This window comes from Oryctolagus cuniculus, chromosome 8 (genome assembly GCF_964237555.1).
Source record: "Oryctolagus cuniculus chromosome 8, mOryCun1.1, whole genome shotgun sequence".
Classification (NCBI taxonomy): domain Eukaryota; kingdom Metazoa; phylum Chordata; class Mammalia; order Lagomorpha; family Leporidae; genus Oryctolagus; species Oryctolagus cuniculus.
Genome location: NC_091439.1, coordinates 129883118 through 129909969, shown reverse-complemented (window position 1 = coordinate 129909969; position 26852 = coordinate 129883118). Strand labels below are relative to the sequence as shown.

At 43.3% G+C, this 26852-nt stretch overlaps 3 protein-coding genes and 1 pseudogene across 13 annotated transcripts in view; 2 read left to right on the top strand and 2 right to left on the bottom strand.

Moving 5' to 3' along the window:
* Positions 1-26852, bottom strand: part of LOC138843592 (rho GTPase-activating protein 20-like) — a 1064354-nt gene that overhangs the window by 686650 nt on the left and 350852 nt on the right. The window lies entirely within an intron of this gene.
* Positions 1-26852, bottom strand: part of LOC103346233 (protein transport protein Sec24B) — a 230300-nt gene that overhangs the window by 39843 nt on the left and 163605 nt on the right.
* On the top strand, positions 2799-4923 carry LOC127489981 (coiled-coil domain-containing protein 8-like; annotated as a pseudogene).
* On the top strand, positions 23047-26174 carry LOC127485705 (crossover junction endonuclease MUS81-like). Its single transcript, XM_070047266.1, is given in 3 exon segments — positions 23047-23742; positions 23745-24517; positions 24519-26174. Coding segments are annotated over 3 exon segments (1668 nt in total). The 5' UTR covers positions 23047-23264; the 3' UTR covers positions 24936-26174.

The window sequence follows — 26852 nt, the reverse complement described above, 5'->3', positions numbered from 1 at the left end:
TAATCCTTATCTTTCCTGATTGTTTGCTCTTGGAGAAATTAACTCTTGAGTCTCAGTTTCCTCATCTATAAAATAACACACCATTGTAATATTTTTATTTTTTATTTTTTGACAGGCAGAGTGGACAGTGAGAGAGACAGAGTGAAAGGTCTTCCATTGCCATTGGTTCACCCTCCAATGGCCGCCGCGACCTGCACACCACGCTGATCTGAAGGCAGGAGCCAGGTGCTTCTCCTGGTCTCCCATGAGGTGCAGGGCCCAAGCACCCAGGCCATCCTCCACTGCACTCCCTGGCCACAGCAGAGAGCTGGCCTGGAAGAGGGGCAACCAGGACAGAATCCGGCGCCCTGACCAGGACTAGAACCCGGGGTGCCGGCGCCACAAGGCGGAGGATTAGCCTAGTGAGCCACGGTGCCGGCCCAATTTACTACTTCCTAAAATAAAATCTCTATTAGCACCACTCATCAGATTTTAAAAAATTATTTCTAGAAAGACTTTTTCAATAAATTACATGAAGCAGTCAACATATTAAACTCCTGGTAACCAGCAACAGATTCAGATAAGATTCAGATGAGGTAGCTTGGTGGCCCTGACCATCCTGTCTGAAATGTAACTCCCGTCTATATGCCAAGCCTATCTGTCCCCACATCTCTTGATTATCTGTTTCTTATTTATCATTGTAACAATTATTAAAGATGTGTTATACATTTAATCTCTGGATTATCAACTACTAATAAATGTATATGCATGAGGTCACATCTTTTATTTAATGTTATCCTGTGTCCTTATACCTTTAGACAATGTGCAGCACATATCAGATGTTCATTTCATTTATTGAATGGATTGATGGGAGGAATGAAGGAAGGCAAGGAAGGAGGTGGGAGGGAAGGAAGGAGGAAATTCAAAGATAACAGAAAAAGAAACTGAGTGGGTCACCATAAAAGAAGCACTTTAAAATTAAAGATACCACGTGAGTACTGTGGGGTTGAATTGTGGTCCTCTAAAAAGATATGTCCAAGTGTTAACCAGGGGTACCAGTGAACATTACCTTACTTGGAAATAGCCTTTGCATGTATATTCAAATCAAGATGAGGTCATGCTGGATTAGAATAGACTAATTTAATCTGTCTTTATAAGAGACATAGGCACACACACAAAAGGAAGATGGCCAGGTGAAGACAGGTGGAGACAGGAGTTAGGAATCTACAAATCAACATAACATGCCTGTGGCTACCATAACCTGGAAGAGGGAAAGACTCCTCCCTTTAAGTCTTCAGAGGAACCATGGTCCTGTCACCCTCTTGATTCCTAACTGCCAAGAATTGTGGGAGAATAAATTTCTGTTGTCTTAGGCCACAAGTTATGGCACTTCTGTTACAAAAGCCATAGGAAACTTACAAAACTTGGCATGTTAAGAGAAGCATCTCAGTGGAAAGTCAAGACACTGTGGGAAAAAAAAAGACCTAAATGAAAGATCTCTGCAAGTGAGATCCCAGCAGAAAGAACGGGCCATCAAAGAAGGAGGTACCTTTTTCTGAAGGAAGGAGAGAGCTTCCACTTTGACTATGGCCTTGGCTAAATAAGATATGAGTTGGCAAACTCAAGAGACTTCCATAGCCTTGGCAGCTTATGACAAGAGCCTCAGGTGATTACTGATGCCATAAACAAGAGTGTTAATTTGTTAAGTCAACAGGAGTCACTGTGCACTTACTCCCCATGTAGGATCTCTGTCCTTAATGTATTGTACTATGTGAATTAATGGTATAACTAGTACTCAAACAGTACTTTATACTTTGTGTTTCTGTGTGGGTGCAAACTGTTGAAATCTTTACTTAGTATATACTAAATTGATCTTCTGTATATAAAGATAATTGAAAATGAATCTTGATGTGAATGGGATAGAAGAGGAAGTGGGAGATGGGATGGTTACGGGTCAGATGGTGGTTATGGGAGGAAAAAGCTGCTATAATCCAAAAGTTGTACTTTGGAAATTTATGTTTATTAAAAAAAAGAAGCATCTCAAAAAACAGAGTAAAAGATAATAAGGCAAACTTTGCCTAACTATAAACACTCACCATTATATTGACCCAAAGCTGGCTGTAAAACAATAAATACATACTAGGAGCTTTAAAAAGGAAATTCTTAAAAAGAAAAAAAAAAGAAATTCTTGGACCAATAGAGTATATTATTCCTTTTAAATCTAGTATATATTTAAATTGTTTTATACATGTGAGTTTTAAATTGAAAGGCAGAGAGACGGATCATGCATCCACTGGTTCATTTCCAAAATCTCCCAAAAGCCAGGACTAGGCTAGGCCAAGGTCTTGAACCATCACCTGCTGAACGACTGTAGCAACACTGAAACCGAGGCACTCAGACACAGGACACAGGCATTCCAAGCAACCTCTTCACCGCTATGCTAAATGTTAACCCCAGATTATTCTTTTAAAAAACTAGTTATTTTGCCTCATTTTCACTATACATATTTACCTTATAAATGCTCTTTTAGGTTTCTAACAAATAAAGAAACAGAAACACCTGTCAGCAAAATTCCACTTCTTATCAAGGGGCTGATATTTTTTCTCAGATGACAAAAATATAAATTTTCAGACTACAGATAACTACTTTTATTGCTTTATTCTGTTAAATTTCACTTTAAGATTAATTTATTTAAGAGTTATACACAGGGCTGGGAGGTGGGAGATGCAGCAAGGTCAGGCGGAGCCTGGCGGCAGCCAGCCTTGGGAACGGGAGACCCTCCCGCGGGCGCTGGGCCACATTGAATAGCCTCGGCCTGGCCGTCTTTGTCCGCCGAGTCCGCTCTCCAGTTCCCAGCCACATCCCTGGTGCCTGGGGCGGGAGGGAGCCGGTGCGCCCCGGCCGACTTGGCGTAGCCTTCGAGGCTCGAGGCTCCGGACCCACGTCTCTCTGGCTCCCGCGAGCGGCCTGTGCGCTGCCTCCTCCCCAGCGTCGGGGTGAGCAGGATCTGGGCACGCCCTGGGCTTGCTGTGGGCGAGGAGCCCGCCTGGTCCCTGGCTCCCCTACCTCTGCTCCAAGACCCGAGGCTGCTGGTAGTTTGTTCGGGCTCTTGGCCCGCAGGCCCGAGACCACCCTGGATATCTTAAAGACCCTGGAGAAGAGCCACGTGGGGGGCTGGTTCCCCTGGGGCTTCCTGCTGTCCCCCGACAGCCTGATCCTCTGGAGCGTCCCAGACTCCTGCAAGGATGTGGACTTGGACCTGCTGGTGGAGGCCCTGAAGCCGGTGGGAACCTTTAAGAAGATCTGCAAGGTGTTCCGCCGCGAGGAGGACTCCATGGTGGGGATGCTGCAGATCGGGGAGCATGTGGACCACCTGCTCATCCCCCGGGAGATCCGGCTGGCCGGGGCCGTCTGGAGGGTCATCTCCAAGCCGGCCACCAAGGAGGCGGAATTCCGGGAGCGGCTGACCCAGTTCCTGGAGGAGGAGGGTCGCACCCTGGAGGACGTTGGCGCGTCTCATCGAGAAGAGCACCCCGCACCCGCCGCAGCCCCCCAAAAGGCCCAAGGAGCCCCGAGTGAGGATGCGCGTCCCGCAGATGGCCACGCCGCCGCCGCGGCTGGTCGTGGGCACCTACGACAGCAGCAACGCCAGCGACAGCGACTTCAGCGACGTCGAGGCGTGCAGAGCCCAGGCCGCCAGGGGCGCGCCGCGGCCGGAGGGTGCGCAGGATGCCGGTCAGCTGCCTAGGCAGCAAGTTCCTGGGCAGCGACGCAGAGAGCGAGGACGACGAGGAGCTGGTGGAGGCCTTCCTGCGGCGCGGGGAGAAGCAGCCCAGCGCGCAGCCCGCGCGCCGCCGCGTCGCTGTGCCCGTGCCCGTGCCCGTGCCCGTGGTGGAGGACAACCCGGGGCCGCCGCTGTCCAGGGCCGACCGGTGGCGAGAGTATGTCGGCTGCGTGTCCTGGGGGAGGCTGAAGCAGAGGGTGAAGGGCTGGGCGCCCAGGGCCAGCCCCAGGCTGGGCGAGGCCAGGAGGGCCTCCACTGAGGGTGTGGAGCCAGAGTGCGCTGGTGGCGGCGGCGGCCATGGGGAGGCGGGCATCGTGGAGGGGCGCCCAGGCCCAGGCGGTGGAGGCCCAGGATCACCTGGGCCTCCTTCCGCCTCCTTCGGAGGGCGGGGGCAGGCGTCCTGGCTGACCAGGGGGCAGGGGCTGCAGAAAATCAGAGGGCAGAGGCCATGGCTGACCAGGCAGCAGGGGTTTTAGATAACCAGAGGGTAGAGGCCGTAGCTGACCAGGGAGTGGCAGCTGCAGATAATCAGAGGGCAGAGGCCATAGCTGACCAGGGGAAGAAGGTGCAGATAATCAGAGGGCAGAGGCCATGGCTGACCAGGGGGTGGCAGCTGCAGATAATCAGAGGGCAGAGGCTGTAGCTGACCAGGGGGCAGGGCTTTAGATAACCAGAGGGCAGAGGCCTCAGCTGATCCAGGGGAAGAAGGTGCAGATAGTCAGGGAGCAGAGGCCTCAGCTAATCCAAGGGCAGGGGCTGTAGGTAGTCAGAGGGCGGAGGCCTCAGCCATCCAGGAAGCTGAAACTCCACCTTCCCTGGGAGCCACAGGGTCCGTGCCAGGAGCCAGGGCCGGCAAACCGGTCAAGACCGTGAGATTCCAGACCCCTGGACGCTTCTCCCGGTTTCGCAAGCGCTGGAGAGGCTTCTGGAACAGCCCCCGGCTGTCAGTCCTGCCCAAGAGAGGCCCCCGGGCAGGGGAGGCCAGGAGCCTCCGGGTGCTGAGGGCGGGGGCCAGGGCGGTGGGGGGGCGGGGGAGCGAGAGCAGGAAGCCCAGCTGTGAGGGGGGCTCAGGCGGGCACCTCGGGGAGCCTGGCGGAGGGCCCCCTCGCGCCCGCCCTCCGCCCCTGAGCCGCTTCCCTTTCTCTCATGCATTGGTTTAAAAAAAAAAAAAAAACAACTCCGTGTAGCAACCCAGGGAATGTAAAGAAGCCCAGACTGTGGGGCTGCCTCGCCCATGTCTCATGGCGTCCTCAATGCGGTTCTAGGTGCTCAGCCGCAGACGGAGCGAATTCGCTCCTTTCCCTGGTTCCCTCTCGCCTGCCTGTGTCACGTGGGCAGCCTCCTTGAACTTGAACCGAGGCTTTGAGCCAACAAGCAAATAAAAATGCTTATGAGTCCAAAAAAAAAAAAAAAAAAGAAAAAGAAAAGAAAGAAAGAAAAAAAAGAGTTATACACAGAGAAGACAACATAAATAGAAGAGAGAGATCGGGGCCGGCGCTGTGGCATAACAGGTAAAGCCACCGCCTGCAGTGCCAGCATCCCATATGGGCACCAGTTCAAGTTCCAGCTGCTCCACTTCTGATCTAGCTCTCTGCTGTGGCCTGGGAAAGCAGAGGAGGATGGCCCAGGTCCTTGGGCCCCTGCACTCATATAGGAGACACGGAAGAAGCTCCTGGCTTCAGATCAGTGCAGCTCTGGCCATTGCAGCCATCTGGGAAGTGAACCAGTGGATGGAAGACCTCTCTCTCTCTCTGCCTGGCTCTGACTTTCCAATAAACAAATAAATCTTTAAAAAAAAAAATGAAGAGAGGGATCTTCCATCCTCTGGTTCACTATACAAATGGCTGCAAAGGCCAGGGCTGGGCCAGACCAAAGCCAGGAGCCTGGAGCTTCATCCAGGTCTCCCACGTAGCTGTAGGGGTTCAAGCTGCTTTTTTAGGTACATTAGCAGAAAGCTGGATCAGAAGTGGAGCAGCCGGCACCCAAACCAGTGCCCATGTGGGATGCAGCTGTCTCAGGCAGCGGCTTAACCCGCTATGCCATTATGCCAGCCCCAAATTTCACTACTTTGCTGTTATGAATTTTTCAAAGTAGATTCTGATCTCAGGATATATCAGCTTAAAATTATTTTTAATTAAATAATTTTATTTGTTTGAAAGGCAGAACATCAAAGAGAAAAGGAGGAAGAGGCAGAGAGAAATTTTCCATCCACCGATTCACTTCCCAGAGAGGCAACAGATGTAAAAACCAGAGAGCCAGAAACAATCCAAGTTTCCCAGGAGGGTGGCAAGAACCCAATTATTTGAGCCATCACGATTGCCTCCCAGAGTATGCATCAGTACAAAGCTAGAATTGTGAGTAGAGTCAGAACTTGAACCCAGGCGCCCTAATCTGCAGGACGAATATCTTAAATACCATCTTAACCATTAAGCCAAATACTTGCTCCCTATACAATATTTATTTTCCTGGCTAATAAAAACACCTACGGGTTTTTGTCTTAATGTTATATGTTGAGGTTTTATTGATACTATTTGTAAAAGCAATTGCTCATTCTTATTTGATAAACTTTAACATCTCAATTTTTAAACTTATGAGATATATTTTGTCCTGTATTTTAGTTCTTCAATTTAAAAAGCATGGCATTCAAGCTATAATCTATTTAAATGACATACTAGTCAAAAAATTACACTGGATGGATAGATTCCATAAAAAGAATACACGGATCCAAATAATAAAAAGCTACCCTACTTCAAATGAATATACTTTTGGAAATCTGAAGTTAAATGAGTTAAAGTAATAAAAATATAACCACTATAATTGAAAAGTTATACTTTCAAAATTTGTATTAAATAAAAGAAAAAAATGAAAATATAATGATTTGAAATTCAAGTATTTTCTTGTTAGCTATAAACAACTTCCATTCAAATTAATAGTTTTCCTCTGAATAGTTAACATTAAAATAGTCTAATTTAGTAATATACCATAAGAAAGACAAAATGTATTTAACTGATGGAAATAAAAGAAAATTCATTTCAGCTGAAACATCTGAATGAAATGAGAATTTATTACAAATTATCTTTAAGAAAAAAAGTTTTCTGTTTAACTGTAACAAGTTAGATAAAGTGTAGATTTTAAAAGAAGTATTAGGCTTACATTTATGGTCAACCAATTTTTGACAAGGTATCAAGATTTTTTTTTAAAGAGAGAAAAGGAGAAGCAGAGAGAGAGAGACAGAGAAACAGAGACAGAGAGACAGAGAGAGAGAAAGAGGTCTTCCATCCGCTAGTTCATTCACCAACTGGCCACAATGGCCAGAGCTGTGCTGATCTGAAACCAGGAGCCAGTAGCTTCTTTCAGGTCTCCCATGCAGGTGCAGGGGCCATCTTCCACTGCTTTCCCAGGCCATAGCAGAGAGTTGGATCGGAAGTGGAGCAGCCAGGACTTGAACTAGCACCCATGTGGGATGCCGGCACTGAGGCGGTGGCTTTACCCACTAGGCGACAGTGCCAGCCACTCATGAGGAAATCAGAGTATCAACAAACATTTCTGAGACAACTGATGATTCACAAGCAAAAAAAAAAAAAAAAACCACACACACAACAACAACAAAAACACTTCATCTTTTACAATGTAAGAAGAAATTCAAAATGTCTCATAGATCTAAGTGTAATAGCTAAAACTACATAACTTTAAAGAAGAAAAAAAAAGAACAAAGCTTCATGGCCATGGATTCAGAAAAAAAAAAGATATAAAACCAGAACCAGATGCAACAAAGGGGAAAATAGACAAACTAGACATCATCAAAACCATCACTAGAAAGTGAAAACAGCAGGCTGATGTTGTGGTGTAGTAGGTAAAGCTGCCTGAAGTGCCAGCATCCCAAATGGGCACTGGTTCAAGTCCCAGCTGCTCCACTTCTGATCCAGCTCTCTGCTATGGCCTGGGAAAGCAGTAGAAGATGGTCCTAGTCCTTGGGCCCCACACCTGCATGGGAGAGCCGGAGGAAGCGCCTGGCTTCAGATGGTTGAACCTCCAGCCCTTGCGGCCAACTGGGGAGTGAACAAGCAGACTGGAAGATCTGTCTGTCTGTCTGTCTGTCTCTCTCTCCCTCCTCTTTATGTAACTCTTTCAAATAAATAAATCATTTTTTTTGACAGGCAAAGTTAGACAGTGAGAGAGAGAGAGACAGAGAGAAAGGTCTTCCTTCCATTGGTTCACCCCCTAAATGGCTGCTAGGGCTGGCGCACTGTGCCGATCTGAAGCCAGGAGCCAGGTGCTTCCTCCTGGTCTCCCATGTGGGTGCAGGGACCAAACACTTGGGCCATCCTCCACTGCCTTCCCGGGCCACAGCAGAGAGCTGGACAGGAAGAGGGGCAACTGGTACAGAATCCGGCACCCCAACCGGGACTAGAACCCGGTGTGCCGGTGCTGCAAGGCAGAGGATTAGCCACATGAGCTGCGGTGCCAGCCAATAAATAAATCTTAAAAAAAAAAAAGAAAATGAAAACACAGCCCACAGAATGGAAGAAAATATTTGTTAATCATTTATCCGTAAAGGGACTTGAACCCAAAATATATAAAGAACTCCTAACACTCAATAATAAAAAAGATAGATAATCCAATTTAAAAATGGGCAAAAAATTTGAATAGACACTTCCCCAAGGTATACAGATAAGCCAAAAAGTACCTCAAAAGATGCTCACTGCAACAAAGAACTCAATTTCCTTGCAAGTGATGACACCACAATGATTTGGAGTTCTCTTTGTGCTTGGAAGCAGCTTTTCTTGCTGTACGTTGTCACCATGATTTTTTAATGTAATATTTACTATGGCTTTTCTATGATTCTAGCAGTCCCCTTTACATTTTTTTGATATAAGATTTAGATTTTGTTTTGACCATATTTTGAGACTAATCCTGTTTATTACTTTGTTTTTCTAACCATTAACAATACTTACCTGAAATATAACAGTAGATACAATAATATTGTTTTCAAATACTGTATGTTAGACACATTGGTAAACCCTTTTTATGTGGATTTTTGTATTTTAAGTCCCAAAATATCCCAAAGGGAAAAATACTATTTTTTAAAATTTTTAAAAAAAAATTTGACAGAGTTACAGAAAGTAAGAGGGAGAGACAGAGAGAAAGGCCTGCCCTCCATTGGTTCACTCTCCAAATGGCTGCCATGGCTGGCATTGCGCCGATCTGAAGCCAGGAGCCAGGTGCTTCCTCCTGGTCTCCCATGCGGGTGCAGGAGCCCAAACACTTGGGCCACAGCAGAGAGCTGGACTGAAAGAGGAGCAACTAAGACTAGAACCCGGCGCCCATATGGGATGCTGGCACCTCAGGCAGAGGATTAATCAAGTAAGCCACGTGCCAGCCCCCCCAAAATACTATTATTAATATCCAAATTTGGCCTGTAGAGACATTAAAGCTTTGAAACAGAATGCAGGCCACAGCTATGGTGTAGCAAGTAAAGCTACCACCTGCAGTGCCGGCATTCCATATGGACGCAGGTTAGAATCCCAGCTTTTCCACTTCCAATCCAGCCCTCTGCTATGATTTGGGAAAGCAGAAGATGGCCCAAACACTTGGGCCCCTGCACCCACGTGGGAGACCAGGAAGAAGCTCCTGGCTCTGGATGGGGGCAGTTCTGGCCATTGCAGCCATCTGGGGAAGATTCTCTCTCTCTCTCTCTCTCTCTCTCTCTCTCTCTCTAATTCTGCCTTTCAAATAAATGAATAAATAATAATAAAAAAGAAATGAAAAATAATGCAATGAGTCTCCAGAATGTCAGCTTGGTTACAGATGGGCTCTGACAGCCAGAAATCTAGTTATGTGCAAATCACATAGTATCTGCATTGCCATAGCTAGTAAGGTAGTAGAGTCAGGTTTGTTAAGACATGCAGCAAAATCTTTTCTCAATTGCCAGTAAGAGAATTGAGGAACACTCAACTCTTTAGGATAAATTTTGTAATAAGGTTTGTTGTGTTTGACAAGATTTTGATTTGGGACCTCTTCAGTATTTTGTTGATTTAAAATGTAACTTATTGTTGGGGGCATTAGTAAAATATGTGACTAAATACTAAGATTCAATTCCGCAGAATCGGTTGGTGCCTTTTGTTTGTTTGTTTTTGTTTTTTAGCTAAACTTGCTCTCCACGGCAGTTCAAAAAAGGGAAGCCCTGTGAACGTTCTAAACTCTATCCAAATTCAAGACAATCCATCCTCTGTTGCCTCCATGCATTTTAGATTTTGATATAATTTGTCACTCTGTCATATCCTTGTTCAAATTAATGCAGTCTGTATTCTCTCAGCTCTTATGCCAGAAGCCACATATGTCTCCTAACTTCAGGGAAATGTTGGTATACACTCTTACTCAATGAACTGTTTCTGAACTTTTAATGGTTTGAATTTGATATGTACGTCACTAAATTTCATCCTCTTCATTAAAAAAAAAAATCACCTCTTATCCAGATATGTAAGCCTAATGGCCAAACTGGCACCACAATTTTTATGGGAGTTTTATCTAATGAGATCATAATAAGCTCTACGATTTAAATCTAAAATAGATCTTGGTTTAGTATTAAAGTGATAGTTTTTTTGTCCTTTATAATATTCACAGCCAACATAGGTTCCTAGTTCTAATCCCTCTGTCAGACTCCAGATGACTCACCATTTCTGTTCTCTGGACTGGATATATTTAATGGTCTTCAGTAATGTCCACCTGGTTCTAAGTAGAATCTGACTCACCACTTCTAAGTTTCTGGGAACTAGTGGCAAACTATGTTAAACTGAGTTAACATAAACTTTCCCTCCCTGGGGAAATAGTCTCTGATATTCAGTTGGAATGCTGTAGGTATAAAAACATGTAAGCCAGTCTGGAAGACATATATATATTATTTGAAGGGGGGGGAGGAAAGAGAGAATGAATGAGAGTGAATCTTCTATTTGCTCTTTCACTCCCCAAACGGCCCCAAGGGCCAGAGCTGGGCCATTCTGAAGCCAGGAACTTCTTCTGGGTCTCCCACATGGGTGCAAAGGCCCAAGGACTTGGGCCATCCTCTGCTGGTTTTCCTGGCTGTTAGTAGAGAGCTAGATTGGAAGTGGAGCAGCTGAGAAGTGAACCGGCACCCATATGGGATGCCAGTGCCACAGGAGGCAGTTTTACCCCCTATGCCACAGTGCTAGCCCCTGAATTTATAGAAATATCAGATCATAATAAACTAAAACTAGAAGGAACTAAGCAGATAACCTATAAATCTGTTGTTTTACAGGTGTTAGAACGAAGGGCACAGAAGCTGTTGACATGACTCGATTTTTCTAGTCCAGCGTACTTTCCACTAATGCAGTTTCTCACTTTTCAGAAGCCTGTATGCTGTAGTTTCTGTCAATGGTCACACAGAAAATACATTTTTAAAAGGTACAAGAAAAGAGTAAAAATAAATATTTTAAGTCTTTAAATACTAGTATTTTTATATATTTTTAAAATTGTATTTAAGGTATGCAAATTCCATGTATTTCCCATATGCAGATTCAGAACATAGAGATACTTCCCCACCCTTCACTTCCTCCCTCCCACACACCAACCCTTCTTCATCCTCCCTCTCCTATTCCCACTCTTAATTGTTACAAAGATCTATTTTCAATTTGCTTAATACTGTAAGGTTAACCCTACACTAATTAAAGAATTCAACAAATAGTATGAAACAAAACAAAACAAAACAAAACAAAACAAAACAAAACACTGTTCAGTCTCCAGTCCATATTACTGGCTTCTTCCTCCTTCTCCTCTCCATCATCTCTACTCCTTGCCTCCTCAAAAGAGACAGAAAGGTGGGCGCGGTTTTCAGTTGCCCATTTTATTTCTCCTATGCCATGCTCTTATTTCCATTAACTCTTGCTGTCATTCTCCATAAGTTAAAGAGGAAATGATCCATCCTAGCACAAGTAGCCTCTTATCTTTAGTTTACCAATGCCTGAAGGAAAAAGCCGAGGTTTCCCTAAAGTCCTAGTAGAGATAACTCTAGTTCCTTTTTGAGGCCACCTTCTATATGACAAAATGAAACCATAAAATGCCAAGTCAGCTTCCGATAAATCAATTTTTGGCAATCTAGTAAACAAAGTCATGTTAAATAAAAATAGTACATTTTTGTTATTATATTATAATCTCCTGAGCAATATTTGGTCATACTTATTTGTTCAATAATGATAGAAAATAAATAATATATAGATATGCTAATCAGAGAACAGGGTAGGAGGATATCATTTATCGCCTTCCTTCTAATCTAATAAAGGCAATAAATCCAACTCACAGCCATCAATTGTTTTGTGTCATCAATCAATTGAGTCTTTGTTTATTCTATATGGAGAAAATGCAGTCAAAAAAGAAAAAAAAAAACCACGCCCCACACGCACTATGAGAAAATCTCTCTTCTCTGGAAGACATTTAGGATGATGTCAGACATTTGAACTGTGGTTCTTTTATTGGTTCATTACACTTCATTTTAAAGATTAACTGATTTTGCTCTTCAGTGAACCCATATTTCTGTATCTGAAGATTTCTTGAGATTAAGCAGACATCTAGTTCACTTTAGGTACTTGTGGTTTATCTCAACTGATGAGATATTCAGATATAATTCTACATAACATGATTTCATGAAGAAAAGCAATTCAAACTAGACAGAAAACTATCCAAAAGATTTTACACCAGACATCCTGTGGTTCCCCTCATGGAATGTAGAAAATTTTAATGTCAGTTTTTCATGAAGATTTGAAGACTGGATAAATTCTCTCATGCATCAAGTATGGTAATAATATCTTTACTATCATACACATAGTACTACTGTGGTGAGTGGACTGTCTTTTCATAAATGCACAGAAATGTATTTTATTACTAAGATCAAATAAACCTCAAACAGATAATGTTACCAAGATTATGACAACAGAAAAAAGTTCAGAAGTCCTTTATTGAACCTAAAGTTTGGAAACTAAATGCAAATTGTTTTAAAGCCCGTGGGAACAACTTCCTTTCCTTTGAGTAATCAAACATGATTTGTTCCCTATAATATCATTTCACCACTTTCAGTGTTACATTATTTGTGAGGTTTCTGCATTTATAATTCCCTGGAAAGAATAGGTGGACAAATATCTTACTGGTAGATGTGAATATTTTTCCAGAAAATTTTATGATTGAAATATGGAATTAAGACTAAGTAATGTGCAAGCTACACATGTAGGTAAGTCTTTAAACCTCAAACTTCCCAGGAACCATGCATTACTCAACCCAGTACAGTATTTTACCCATATCAAGTACTAAATAATTTACTAATAATTGATAAAAACCAAAAAAAAATACAACCTTATATTACACACCAGTTTTCCCTGAAAAATCAAGGTAGGTTCAAAATTTTTCATATTTGCCTAATCACCATTAAATCACAGGATGATAATTCATGCATTTTCCCTCAAATGCATTCTGGACATGTCCCTTCAGCTCATACAATCAGTACTTCTAGGGGCCATATCTAAGCACTAAGCTGGTTTGAAACAGCAATGGGTGAAATCATTGTTTTCAAGAGTCTATGGAAACACATCTAACCCAGCAAGCTTTTGCTGAACTTAAAACACATTTTCAATAATCACAAAACTTACTCATACTTATTTCAACAAAAAAGATTAGAAAGCAATTGAGACACAACCATTTTAACACTGCTGTAATTTTAAATGATACGGTTTCTGCCTCTCAGATTCGTGAGGGCATTGGCAATGCTGGCAGTAAAGAAACCAGTTCATACCTTGCAGGTTCAGCGATCCATGCCCGTGCTACTAAAGATGTATCTATTGCAGCCTTCCTTTCACTGACCAACCTACAAAATGGACAGGCTCACGATATGTGAAATGCAAATACCTTGTTATTCAATAACTATATCTTAATGTATCTAATATCTTGATGTTATAAATGTTAAAAATTTTGTAAGTCAAAAACAAACAAAAATCTCAAATTTTATAAGGATGCAAGTATGAGCTACAACTGCTGCTATTATAGCCTGAATGTGATACAGGAAAAAAGGGGCTGCAAATGTCAGCATAAGAGGCCCAAGTGCTTCAAGAAAAACTAATAAAATATTGAAATAAAATTAATCATTAAATGTTTTTGTAATTATAATTATGTCTTATAATTCAAATAGTGTGTTCCAAATAACTTTTTTCTTTAAGCTCAATTCTAATACTTTGTAACAGTTGAAGAATTATATTTTTTTAGAATCTGGTTTTCAGAGAAACTTGATGCTATGGTGAGATTTCATTGCCACTGCAATAGTGTTAAATGGTGGGGCCTTCAAGAGATGACTAATGATAGGCCCTGTGAATGGATCAATGCCATTGGCTCTTGATAAAAAGAATAAACTCAGCCCTACTCTCTTCTTTGGGTGCATGTACTCTCACCACCTGAGAGCTTTCACCATATTATATACAGCAGAGGGCCCTCACCAGATGCGGCTGCCCTGATGTTGGCCTTCCCAGCCTCCAGAACTGGGAGCCAAATAAGGTTTTCTTTGTAATTCCCACAGCCTGTAGTATTGGTATGGCAGCAGAAACTGGACAAAGGCACTTGATAAACTAAGTTTAATGCTAATCATCTTTTGGGCCCCTAGTAAATATTTGTAAGAAGTTATAGTGACAATAATAAGCTATTTAATTCTCATAATCAACTTAATAATTACTATATTTCTGTATTTTTAGCTTCTATGTTCCATCTCCCTTTACTTTAATGCTCAACATGGGATTTAAAATTCTTATTTCACACACCAAGTCAACTGTTTCCTCAGTGACCCAGGAGGTCGTATTGACTTCACAGCTATAAACCAGACATATTCTCAAAGGAGGGTGTGTCAGTCCTGGGCTCGAGATAAGTAAATCTATATTACCAAATGGAAAAAATGCATTGTTTTAAATAACTACAAACCTACACTATTGTCTCCAATAATTCTGTCTTATATACATCTGGAAGAAAATGTGCTGAGTTTCACTGTGTTTTTTTTTTTCTTTTAAATGTCCAAATCAAATTGATTCCCTAACAGTAACTGTGAGTGGTATGAGTCCAAAAGTTTGGTTTTTTTTAGAGGTATGGATGGGATCAGGAAAGTCGATCCTATTCCTTTAGCTGTATCACAACAAACTCAAAGAGGCCAAGAATCCATCCTGAGAAGTGGATTGTAGCATCTTTTCTGAAGGATGATGTAAGTCTATAACATTATCAGCAACTGTTCCTTTATTGCCAGGATAAATCTCATGCTGAAACTTAATTTTTAATTTTCTGGTATCTAAAAGAGATGAAAACTAAAATGATTCTATCATAAATATTTACATCTTTCAAATCTATATTAGCCATTAGGACACAAATGCAATCTTACCCCAAAATAATGATAGCTATTCTAATACATCTACTATAACCAGGAAGTCTTCAAACCTTTTTATTTGAAAGGCAGAGTTGGGGTGAGGGGAGAGAGAAGAGGGAAAATAGAAGGAGGAAGGGAGAGAAGGGGGGAGAGATTTTATTTTTAAAGACATTTATTTATTTGAGAGGTAGAGTTAGAGAGAGGGAGAGGCAGAGAGAAAGGTCTTGTATCTACTGGTTCACTCCCCAAATGGCCATAACAGCCTGAGTTGAGCTGATCTGAAGCCAAGAACCAGGTGTTTCTTCTGGGTCTCCCACATGGGTACAGGGGCCCAAGCACTTGGGCCATCTTCCACTGCTTTCCCATTAGCACAGCACTGGATCAGAAGAGGAGTAGCCAGGATATGAACTGGTGCCCATATGGGATCCCGGTGCTGCAGGTGTTGGCTTTATCCACTATGCTACAGTGTCAGCCCCAGAGAGAGAGATCTTGTATCCACTGGTTCATTCCCCAAATGGTCACAAAGGCTGTGGCTCAACCAGGCCAAAGCCAGGAGCCACGAACTCCATGTAGGTCTGCCACGTGTGGCAGGGTTTTAGGCACTTGGGCCATCTTCCATCACTTTCCCAGGCACATTAGCAGGGACCTGCATCAGAAGTAGAGCAGCCAGGACTCCAGCAGGTGCTCATATGGGATGCTGCTGTCTCAGGCAACATAACCCACTTTGCCACAACACCAGCTCCTTAGGCCTCAATCTTATTCTTAATTCTGCTCTTAAGAAGCCATACTACAGGGGTGGGCATTTGGCACAGCAGTTAAGATGCCACTTGGGATATCCATATCCCATATCACAGTGCCTGAGTTGTGATGCCATCTTCACTCCTAATTCAACCTTACTGCTAATTGAACCCTGAATTGGGTTCCTGGTTCCTGGGCCTCTGGGGAATGAACAATGCACTGGAGGTCTCTCCCTCTATTTCTCCCTGATCGCTCTCAAATAATACCATTTTTAAAAAGAATATGGAAATTTGGGATATATTTAAGAGCATAATTTAAGAGCACAGAAATTTGGGGGTACATTTTTACTAGAGAACATTAGAACTTATTACATTCCAACTTAACCTACTGAACTACTTATGATGGTTCTATGTCCTGAATACTGACTTTAGAACCTGAAATTCCCAAAGCTTGAGGATGTAGGTAAGTAGTGGGTGAGAGTTTCTAACAACTGCTAACACCAAAAAACAAGTCAGAAAAGATTCCTGAAAGAGTATGAGGCACATCCCCCCAACCTTGATCTTAAGAGAGAAATTTCATTGTGTTTTTGATCATAAAATAAACTGTGTTTTGCAAACTATCCTCTCTACTGTATTTATCAGTTAGGGCTTATTAATCAGCCTACTGTCTAAGAAAATGTCTTTTTTCTAGCAGGGCCTCAAAGTGTTAAATGATGAGAGTCCCATATTCACTAGGAAATTGTCTTTTCAACCACAGATAGCGTACCAACTAGTATATGACAGATGCTAAGACAGTGACATCTATACATAAAAATATACAGATTATATATCTAAGAAGTATGTCTGTATCTACTGATTTTGAAATATAAATCTCAGAATTTATACAATACTTCCAAGTAAATACCTTAAGATGCTAAATTAAAATTTATTTTATGGCTTTATATACACTCAACTTCTGTTCTGAAATTTTTAATTGCTTTAAATATTCTCAATGCTTCTTTTATCCTTTAAGAATACATATGCCACATGAGAAACAATGACTTTATCAGCTCTTGTCCTGACTGTTGATGTACAATGTAATACTTTATCCATTTTAGTATTTTTTTTTGTTCTAGTACTATTGGTTGAACTCTGTAATTAACACACAATTATTCTTAGGTGTTTAAATTTTAACTGAAAAGTGATCCCTGTTAAATATAAGAGTGGGAATAAGAGAGGGAGGAGATGTACAATTTGGGACATGCTCAATCAGACTTGTCCCAAATGGTGGAGTTAGAAAAGTGCCTGGGAATTCCAATACAATCCCATCAAGGTGGCATGTACCAATGCCATCTCACTAGTCCAAGTGATCAATTTCAGTTCACAATTGATCACACTGATAGGTCTAAGAGTCAAAGAGATCACACAAACAAGACTAGTGTCTGCTAATACTAGCTGATAGAATCAAAAAGGGATAGAACAATCCAGCACGGGAAGCGGGATACACAGCAGACTCATAGAATGGCAGATGTCCTAAATAGTACTCTGGCCTCAGAATCAGCCCTTAAGGTATTTGGATATGGCTGAAGAGCCCATGGGAGTATTTTAGGCATGGAAAGCCAAGACACTCTGGAAAAAAAAAAAGAAGACGATGACGACCACCTAAATGAAAGATCTCTGTGAGTGAGATCCCGGTGGAAAGAACGGGGACATCAAAGACGGAGGTACCTTTCTCTGAAGGGAGGAGAGAACTTCCACTTTGACTATGACCCTGTCTGAATAAGATCGAAATAGGCGAACCCATAAGGCTTCCGTAGCCATGGCAACTCATGACTAGAGCCTAGGGAGATTACTGACGCCATAAACAAGAGCGTCAAATGTTAAGTCAACAACAGGAGTCACTGTTTACTCATGTGGGATTTGTCCTTAATGTGTTGTCCAATGTGAAATAATGCTATAACTAGTACTCAAACAGTATTTTACACTTTGTGTCTCTGTGTGGGTGCAAACTGATGAAATCTTTACTTAATATATACTAAATCGACCTTCTGTATATAAATATGATTGAAGATGAATCTTGATGTGAATGGAAGGGGAGAGGGAGCAGGAGATGGAGGGGGTGCGAGTGGGAGGGAAATTATGGGGGGGAAGCCATTGTAATCCATAAACTGTACTTTGGAAGTTTAAATTTACTAAAAAAAAAAAAGAATACATATGCCTTTTATAAATAATCACAGTTTTTGCAGGCTAGGTGATAACAGTAATAAACAGATAATATCCTCTGTTTAAAAAGAAAGGAAAAGGAAGACAAGGGGGAAAAATGACCAAATTGGCTTAGGGATATGTCATTCAGGTTTTGAACAACTCTGTTGGGCCCCGTGCTATGGCATAGTAGGTTTAACTTCCACCTGCAGTGCTGGCATCCCATAAGGGCACCAGTTCTAGTCCTATCTGCTCTACTTCCAACCCCTGCTAATGACCTAGGAAAGCAGTGGAAGATGGCCTAAGTGCTTGGGCCCCTTCACCCATGTGGGAGACTGGGAAGAAGCTCCTGGCTCTGGATAGGCCTAGCTCTGGCCATTGAGACCATTTAGAAAGTGAACCAATGCACTTACTCCTCATGTAGGATCTCTGTACTTAATGTGCTGTACATTGTGATTTAATGCTATAACTAGTACTCAAACAGTATTTTTCACTTTGTGTTTCTATGTGGGTACAAACTGTTGAAATCTTTACTTAATATATGCTAAACTGATCTTCTGTATATAAAGAGAATCAAAAATGAATCTTGATGTGAATGGAAGCGGGGAGGGAGAGAGAAAGGGGAGGTTTGCGGGTGGGAGGGAAGTTATGGGGGGGGAAGCCATTGTAATCCATAAGCTGTACTTTGGAAATTTATATTCATTAAATAAAAGTTAAAAAAAAAGAAAGTGAACCAATGGATGTTCTAAGACCTCTCTGTCTCTCCCTCTCTGTAACTCTACTTCTCAAATAAATAAAATGTAAAGAGTAGTGGTCATGAAATATAAAAAAAGGAATGATTGGAATTGACCCCTAAAATATGTGTGGAATCTTTCTGGGTCATTTAGAGAATCATATACTGAGGTCTCTTCAGTGACTGCATTGAAAGAAACAAGACTACTCATACATGTCAAAGCTTACAAGTATGTTTAAATATCACTTACCTTATCTAAAAACCTCATCCTTGAGTTTGCATAGATTTTCACATACTAGGTTTACTTATTTCATCTGTACTTCTTAGAGACTAAAAGAACTAAATCTCAGCCAAAAAATGAAAATAAAGTTATAAAATATGTTAGAAATTCATGCTTCCACCAATTCAGTAGAAAAATGAGTCAGAGTGTCGTGTAACTGGAGTATTTTTTAAAATACAGATATTTGACCCACGCTTCCAGAAAATCTGATCTAATCAGCCTGCAGCGAGCCTCTGGGAAGTCTGAACTATTCATGATTCTCCAGCTGATCATGATGCAGGTGGCCTTGGACCCACACTTTGAGAATCATGGCAGTCAGCTCTCACGAAGGTTAGTCTACAATTACATAGTCACTTCAACAGCTATCTGACAACAGCTGCTGAAAATAATCTATATCGAGTAGTTCTCAGTAAATATTTAATATTGACTTGTCCTTACTAAATAGAAGAAATTTTGAGAAGAATCATTTAATTCATATATAACATTTTCAGCTATACTATGTTCAATATTAACCAAGGGTAATCTATTAATCTCAAGGAAAAGTCTCAGTGTTTCCCTTCTTTCTTAGCTATTAGAGCAGGCAAAAGTGAATTTTATGATGGCTTGTTCTGCAACTGAAACTATGCTATAGCACTCTCCAGATCCAGAAGCAAAATATACAAGGACCACCCTCCCTTGACAGGCAGGGTGCACTAAGTTTCTGGCATGACCATGGGTTCCCTGGCAGTGCAGTGGTCAAGTGAGGCAGATGTGTTTCATCTTTGCTGATTTATGAACAGCCTTGGGGTAACATGCATCATTCTTTAAACAAACTGTCTCCTTAAAAGCCCAAGTGCAAGACTGACTACAATGATCATTGTTGTAAAATTAATTTACAGTATAGGTCTAAGGTAGTATTAAATTGGGAAGTGAGAATGAATGAAAACACACAACAGACATTTTAATACCTCAGGAAAAATTCCAGTAGAGACATCTGGAAAAAATATAGAATACCTTGAAGGTTGGGAGAGGTTTCCCTAGCCTTCCCTAAGGAAAACTGGATTCCTAAAAAGCTAAATTTGAAAGGCCTTCCCGATTGAGGCATTTTGTTGTGACTTTAACCACAATTTTGCCTTGTTATCTGCACAAGTGTGGTTTATAAAAAGATGGTACAAACATGAATTTGCAAGTTCTGAACTATTGTTCTGAGATGAAATACAGGGTTAAATTCCTGTAAGCCTTTGGGTGGTATTTTCACCAATCATTTAATAGATAACCTTGCATTATGCAAGTTCTGTTTAGACACCTTAAGTAGTATATTTTGCTGATTCAAGAACACTGAGCTCACCAGCAGCAGTTAACTCAGGCCTATGCAAAGCTTATCTATCACATGTAACTTCTCTGGTAAGGTACATCTCTGCCTTCTCACACTAAGGAGGGGTTGACGGCACTTCAGCACTATGTTTGGGGGTCATTTTAAAGAGCAATGGCACTGAACAGACTGGGAAAGAGACACTTGTTTACATTAATAGAGTTGAACCAAGAAGGCAGAGCATCACTTATTGGAGTATTGGCCAACACAAATTTTGTCACTCTACACATGACTGTGACCATGCCATGATACTCACTTGAGGGTTAGAATGAAAGGTTGCCAGTAGATAAGTTGCAAATACAGAATCACTGAATCATAGAGATCAACTGTCCTTTCAGCATCAAGATCATTAAAGCCATACCATCAAGGTGAAATCCCTATCTGATTTCATACACACAGGGCTGTGTTTTCTAAGGTCCTTTTTCAATGATGTAATACAATATATGACTGTCCCATTAATAGTATAGTGTATAACATTTTCAGTTATTTTTCTCTCTTCTACCTCATGACATGTCATACTCCTAGTGTTGCCTTAGTTAGGGTATCTTTGCGTGTCAGAAGATGATATAAAATTTATCAAAGATATGTTAAGAGTCATATGAAGCCTATTTAAATTGTTAAAAAGCAGATAATTTATGCCAAGGTCAGGATATCAATCCAAAGGTCCTACTTCAAAAGCAGTTATTAAAAAAAATTAATGGAAAAAGAACATTCAAATAGATTCCTTAAATCACTGACACAGAGGAGAAATGGAGTTAGGTAGTATAGAAATATTATTACCCAAAACAGAAATCCAAAACTGTTGCTAAAAACTGAAGTAAAAGTATTCATGGCCAAAGTTACTCAATATAATTGTGACACATAACTACTGTTATTCCACACTGAATACATTCTAGTATCCTAGAGCTGAATACCCCTACTTGAGCCTCATTTTTTGTGACAAACTAATCTATATATTTTAGAATTCTATATTGTAGAAGTTCTAAGATGTAGTTATTATTTAGTTCACATTCCCCATTTTACATGTATGATTTTCATGACTCCTCAGCTCAGCTTACACTAACCTCAAACTACACCACATTCTTGTAGGTAGTGTATGATATTATATATCAAAGAGGGCAAAATATCAGAGAGAAATCCAGGAAAGACAACTGCAGGAAGGCAGGGTTCTTTTTACATGACATGAGGTAAGGGATGTGATAAAAGATGAACACTGTAGCTATGCTTACTTTATCATTTTTTGACTACTATGAATTCCTTCCTGATCATCCACACTAAATATAATTTTTTTTTTGACAGGCAGAGTGGACAGAGAGAAAGGTCTTCCTTTTGCCGTTGGTTCACCCTCCAATGGCTGCCGCAGCTGGCACGCTGTGGCCAGTGCACCGCGCTGATCCGATGGCAGGAGCCAGGTACTTATCCTGGTCTCCCATGGGGTGCAGGGCCCAAGCACTTGGGCCATCCTCCACTGCACTCCCTGGCCACAGCAGAGAGCTGGCCTGGAAGAGGGGCAACCGGGACAGAATCCGGAGCCCCGACCAGGACTAGAACCCGGTGTGCCGGCGCCACAAGGTGAAGGATTAGCCTAGTGAGCCGCGGCGCCGGCCACTAAATAGAATTTTATAAATGCAGTTATTCATGTTATGTATTCAAAGAGATGTTTCTTTAATGTTAAGATGCAACCCAGAACAACAGAAAAGCATGGCCTTGGACATCAGACAGACCTGATTTAAACCCAAGCCTTCCCAGTTACTAAAGGTGTGATCTTAGGAAATTAGAAACTTTCTAACCTTGTTTCCTAATGTGCAGAATAGGAAAATAAAATTCTTACATAAAATGCTTGTGTTATGAAACTAAACCGGTTAAAGTATAAACAGCATCTGAGGTAGAACTTAGCTATATACAGTATGTATAATATTCAACACACGATAATTCTTTGGCACTGGGCAATGTCAAAGAATTTTGAAGTTATTATCTCAGTTTCTTGGGTTAGCCTAGATGTCACCAAAAAATCTGATTATGATTATGATTGCTGTTAATTTCACAAATCATCCAGTTCTGTATACAATTTACAGAGTAAGTTAATAAGAGAAAAATGTACCTTCAAATCAGAAGCACAAAACATCGATACTTTATCAATAAAGCCACACCATAAACGTGAGGACATATCATAATCTATGCTGACAGTTTTTCCCTCCAAGTCTTTGTCACAATATAATCCAAATTCATTATATGAACTGATTTTATAACATGCCATGATGAAAAAATAAGTGATGCAGTTAAATATTACAGTATCATTCAATAAAAGTTACAGGATGACTTTAGATACTGAATCCGAAAATGTTGATGCTAAGGAACATTTCTGTAAATTCTGGCTGAAATATTGATTTGCCTTTTGAACGTATAGAGTAAAAAAAAACAAGCCTTTGTCTTCAACAGATAGATTTTCAGACTGAATTATCCTAATAATGTTTCAGCCTTGTAATGCACTTGTGTAACTCCCAAGAAAGATACCAAGAGTCTTAGCCCCATAATAATGTCCTGATGTAAGGCTGCATTCTCTTTTACTACAAAAAAGAAAAAAATCCGGCGCCAGAAAAGCCGACCGCGGCCGGGCGGGGACACCGAGGCGAGAGGTGGCCGCGGCTGCGCTGGGCTCTGGCCACTGAGGGCCGCGCGGGGGCGGGGAGGGCGGCGGGAGGCGCCTGTCGGGCTGGGCCACGTGACTGCAGAGGTTCCCGCCCTCAGTCCCTACCCCGGCCAGGTGTTCGAATCCAGCCACAGACCTGGCGGCGGCCCGGCCCCGCGGGCGCCGGGGCTCATGGCGGCGCCGGTCCGCCTGGGCCGGAAGCGCCCGCTGCCCGAGTGCCCGAACCCGCTCTTCGTGCGCTGGCTCACCGAGTGGCGCGACGAGGCGGCCAGCAGGGGGCGCCGCACGCGCTTCGTGTTTCAGAAGGCCCTGCGCTCCCTCCGGCGGTACCCACTGCCCCTGCGCAGCGGGAAGGAAGCTAAGATCCTGCAGCACTTCGGAGACGGGCTCTGCAGGATGCTGGAGGAGCGGCTGCGCCAGCACCGAGCGTCCGGCGGCGGCGGCGATGGCGATGGCGATGACCAGGGCTCACCGTCCGGAGCGAGGAGTGCCCCCGGCGAAGGGCCGCCCGCCCAGGCCCAGGCCCCTCCCGTGGCAGCCTCCGCGCAGCCCCAGGCCGGCGGCTCCGGTGGCTACTGGCCGGCTCGGCACTCAGGGGCCCGGGCGGTGCTGCTGCTGCTGTACCAGGAGCACCTGAACCCCGAGGGCGAGGCTTCCTGACCAAGGAGGAGCTGCTGCAGCGGTGCGCTCAGATGGCCGCCAGGGTCACTCCCGGGAGCTCGCGGTCCTGGCCAGCGCTCCGCTCCCTGCTCCACAAGAACCTGGTGCTCAGGGCGCACCAGCCAGCCAGGTACTCGCTCACCGCGGAGGGCCTGGAGCTGGCCCAGAAGCTGGCTGAATCAGGACCGCGCTCGGTGGACGCGGGCGTGGGGCCCGAGCAGCCTCCCGGGGAGGAGTCGGCAGTGCCAGGGGCGGCCCCGGCTGAGCTTGGCGCCAGCGCGGGGAGTGTCCAGCAGGCAGCGCTGGAGCTGGGGCCCGGGGAGTACAGGGTGCTGTTGTGTGTGGACGTTGGTGAGACCAGGAGGGCGGGGCACAGGCCCGAGCTACTCCGAGAACTCCAGCGGCTGCGTGTGAGCCACACGGTGCGCAAGCTGCACGTCGGGGACTTTGTGTGGGTGGCCCAGGAGACCCAGCCCAGGGACCCAGCAAGGCCAGGGGAGCTGGTGCTGGACCACATCGTGGAGCGCAAGCGGCTGGACGACCTGTGCAGCAGCATCGTGGACGGCCGCTTCCGGGAGCAGAAGTTCCGGCTAAAGCGCTGCGGCCTGGGGCGCCGAGTGTACCTGGTGGAGGAGCACGGCCCGGCCCAGAACCTCAGCCTCCCAGAGAGCACGCTGCTGCAGGCCGTCACCAACACCCAGGTCATCGACGGCTTCTTCGTGAAGCACACGGCGGATATCAAGGAGTCGGTGGCCTACCGGGCCCCTCATGACTCGGGGCCTGCAGAGTCTCTATCAGGGCCACACCCTACGCAGCCGCCCCTGGGAGCCCCCTGGGGACCCGGGATCTGAGACCAGGCCCAGCCCGAACCCCCTGTGCTCACTCCTCACCTTCAGTGACTTCAACGCGGGAGCCATCAAGAACAAGGCCCAGTCCGTGCGAGAGGTCTTTGCGCGGCAGCTGATGCAGGTGCGTGGAGTGAGTGGGGAGAAGGCAGCGGCGCTGGTGGATCGATACAGCACCCCGTCCAGCCTCTTGGCCGCCTATGATGCCTGCGGCAGCCCCGAGGAGCAGGAGATGTTGCTCAGCACCGTCAAGTGCGGGCGTCTGCAGAGGAACCTGGGGCCTGTTCTGAGCAGGACCTTATCCCAGCTCTACTGCAGCTGCGGCCCGCTGACCTGAGCTATTCCGGGAGGCAGAGCCCCGGCTCCCTCCCTCCCTCCCTCCCTCCCAGGCCTTTTAACCAGGGCCTCGGGCCACAATAAAAATGAAGTCTGCAGCCAAAAAAAAAAAAAAAAAAAGAAAGAAAGAAAGAAAAAAATCCATTCAATTGTTCTGCAGTTACATCCAGAGAGGCTTTCTTTCCCCTGCAAAATATATATAAGTAACCTCTGTGACAAATCATATGATTTGGGCTAGACTAAAGGAACAGTGCATTATAAATCAGTGTCTCGTTTTGCTAAAATCATCTTAAAATAGCTGCAAGTGGATCAATGTCTCAGATGCTCCTTCATCGCACCCACATTCTCAAAAGCATCAATGACAAAACACTAACTGATGAAGGCAGAGGAGCAGCTGGCTCCATGGCTCCATGAAAAGAATGTTCTGAAAACAGTTCAAGAATGTTTGATGCACTTCACAAGGATTCTATTCTAAAATCTCAAAGCCACATTAAAAAGTGATAATTGCTATCTAGAGTAGAGTAGAAAGCGGACGTCTGAAATGCTGGAAGTAGACCAAATGTTAGCAACAACATTTTGGGGGTACTTACAGATTTCTCCTTCTCTCTTCCTTCCAAAGAAGGCTCAGCTACTTATTATGAATTCAGTGATCTGGGGTCGGTTTTATTTCTTTGAGAGGCATAGAGCTTTAATGCTAATTCATTTGTATAGCATTCCAACTCACTTAGCAGGACAGAAGAATGTGCTGCCTAATGAAAATATAATCACTCTTATAATTAATGAGTAAATGAAGTACTTATAGTTTCCATTTTATATTGAGGTTGTTGAATTTGTGTTCTCTTTCTTCTTCTTTGTCCCTGCAAGTTAATTATCCTTGGGTTTCCTGCCATAGTACCTTAGTTGCCATTTTCATTCTGGTTTTAACTAGTACAAAATTATCTTACCTTATGAATGTCAGGAAGGAGGCACTGAAAAATGGTATTGTGTTTTTTCCCTTTTCCTATTGTAAAAATCATATTTAATTCCATTTGCTTGAGGAATCTCATTGAATGAGCATGGGGAAACTGATTCAAAAACCCAACTATAATATAAGCTATGTGTGTGACCTTTCATAGTATGATTTATCATCTTAAGATGCAATTTAATGATCTTACTAGGAGAAAAGTAATGATTATAATAATATTGATCCACTTCACAAAGATATTGTGAGGCATGACTAATAAATGAGCCATCTGACATTACTATATAGTAAATGAGGCCCCATTAATCATGCTATGATGTTCTGTAGTGCGTAATTATAAGCCCCCAGGGGTTACAGTACACAATGAATCTGAGTTAATACCACTGATAGGTACAACTCTGTCACTCTTTTCCAGCTACTGATAATTTCATGCTTAGCTGAACACAGCTAATACTTCCACCAAACATAGCAATGCACTTGACAAAGTACCCAACTTGGTTAACTGACTGCAATAGTATACTTCTTAGCTTCAAATATATTCCAATTTCTTATTGATCTATTCCATACAAACCTGTTCTCAATGGTCAATCCATAATCCCACACAATTTCTGGGAGCTACTCCATTCAAACCTTACTGCATTACAAAAAACCTTAATGGGTAGGGGCCAGCGCTGTGTGGCATAGTGGGTAAAGCCGCTGCCTGTAGTGCCAGCATCCCATATGGGCACTGGTTCGAGTCCTGGCTGCTCCACCTCCAATCCAGCTCTCTGCTATGGTGTGGGAAAGCAGTGGAAGATGGCCCAAGTCCTTGGGCCCCTGCACCCACGTGGGAGACCCAGAAGAGACTGCAATAATCTTTTTGCTCCTCTAGAAAAATAGTTTAGAAGGAAAAGTTTCTGGGAAAAATAGTAATTTAGTTTTAACTTGTATAGAAACATTACTGAAAAAGAAATAAAG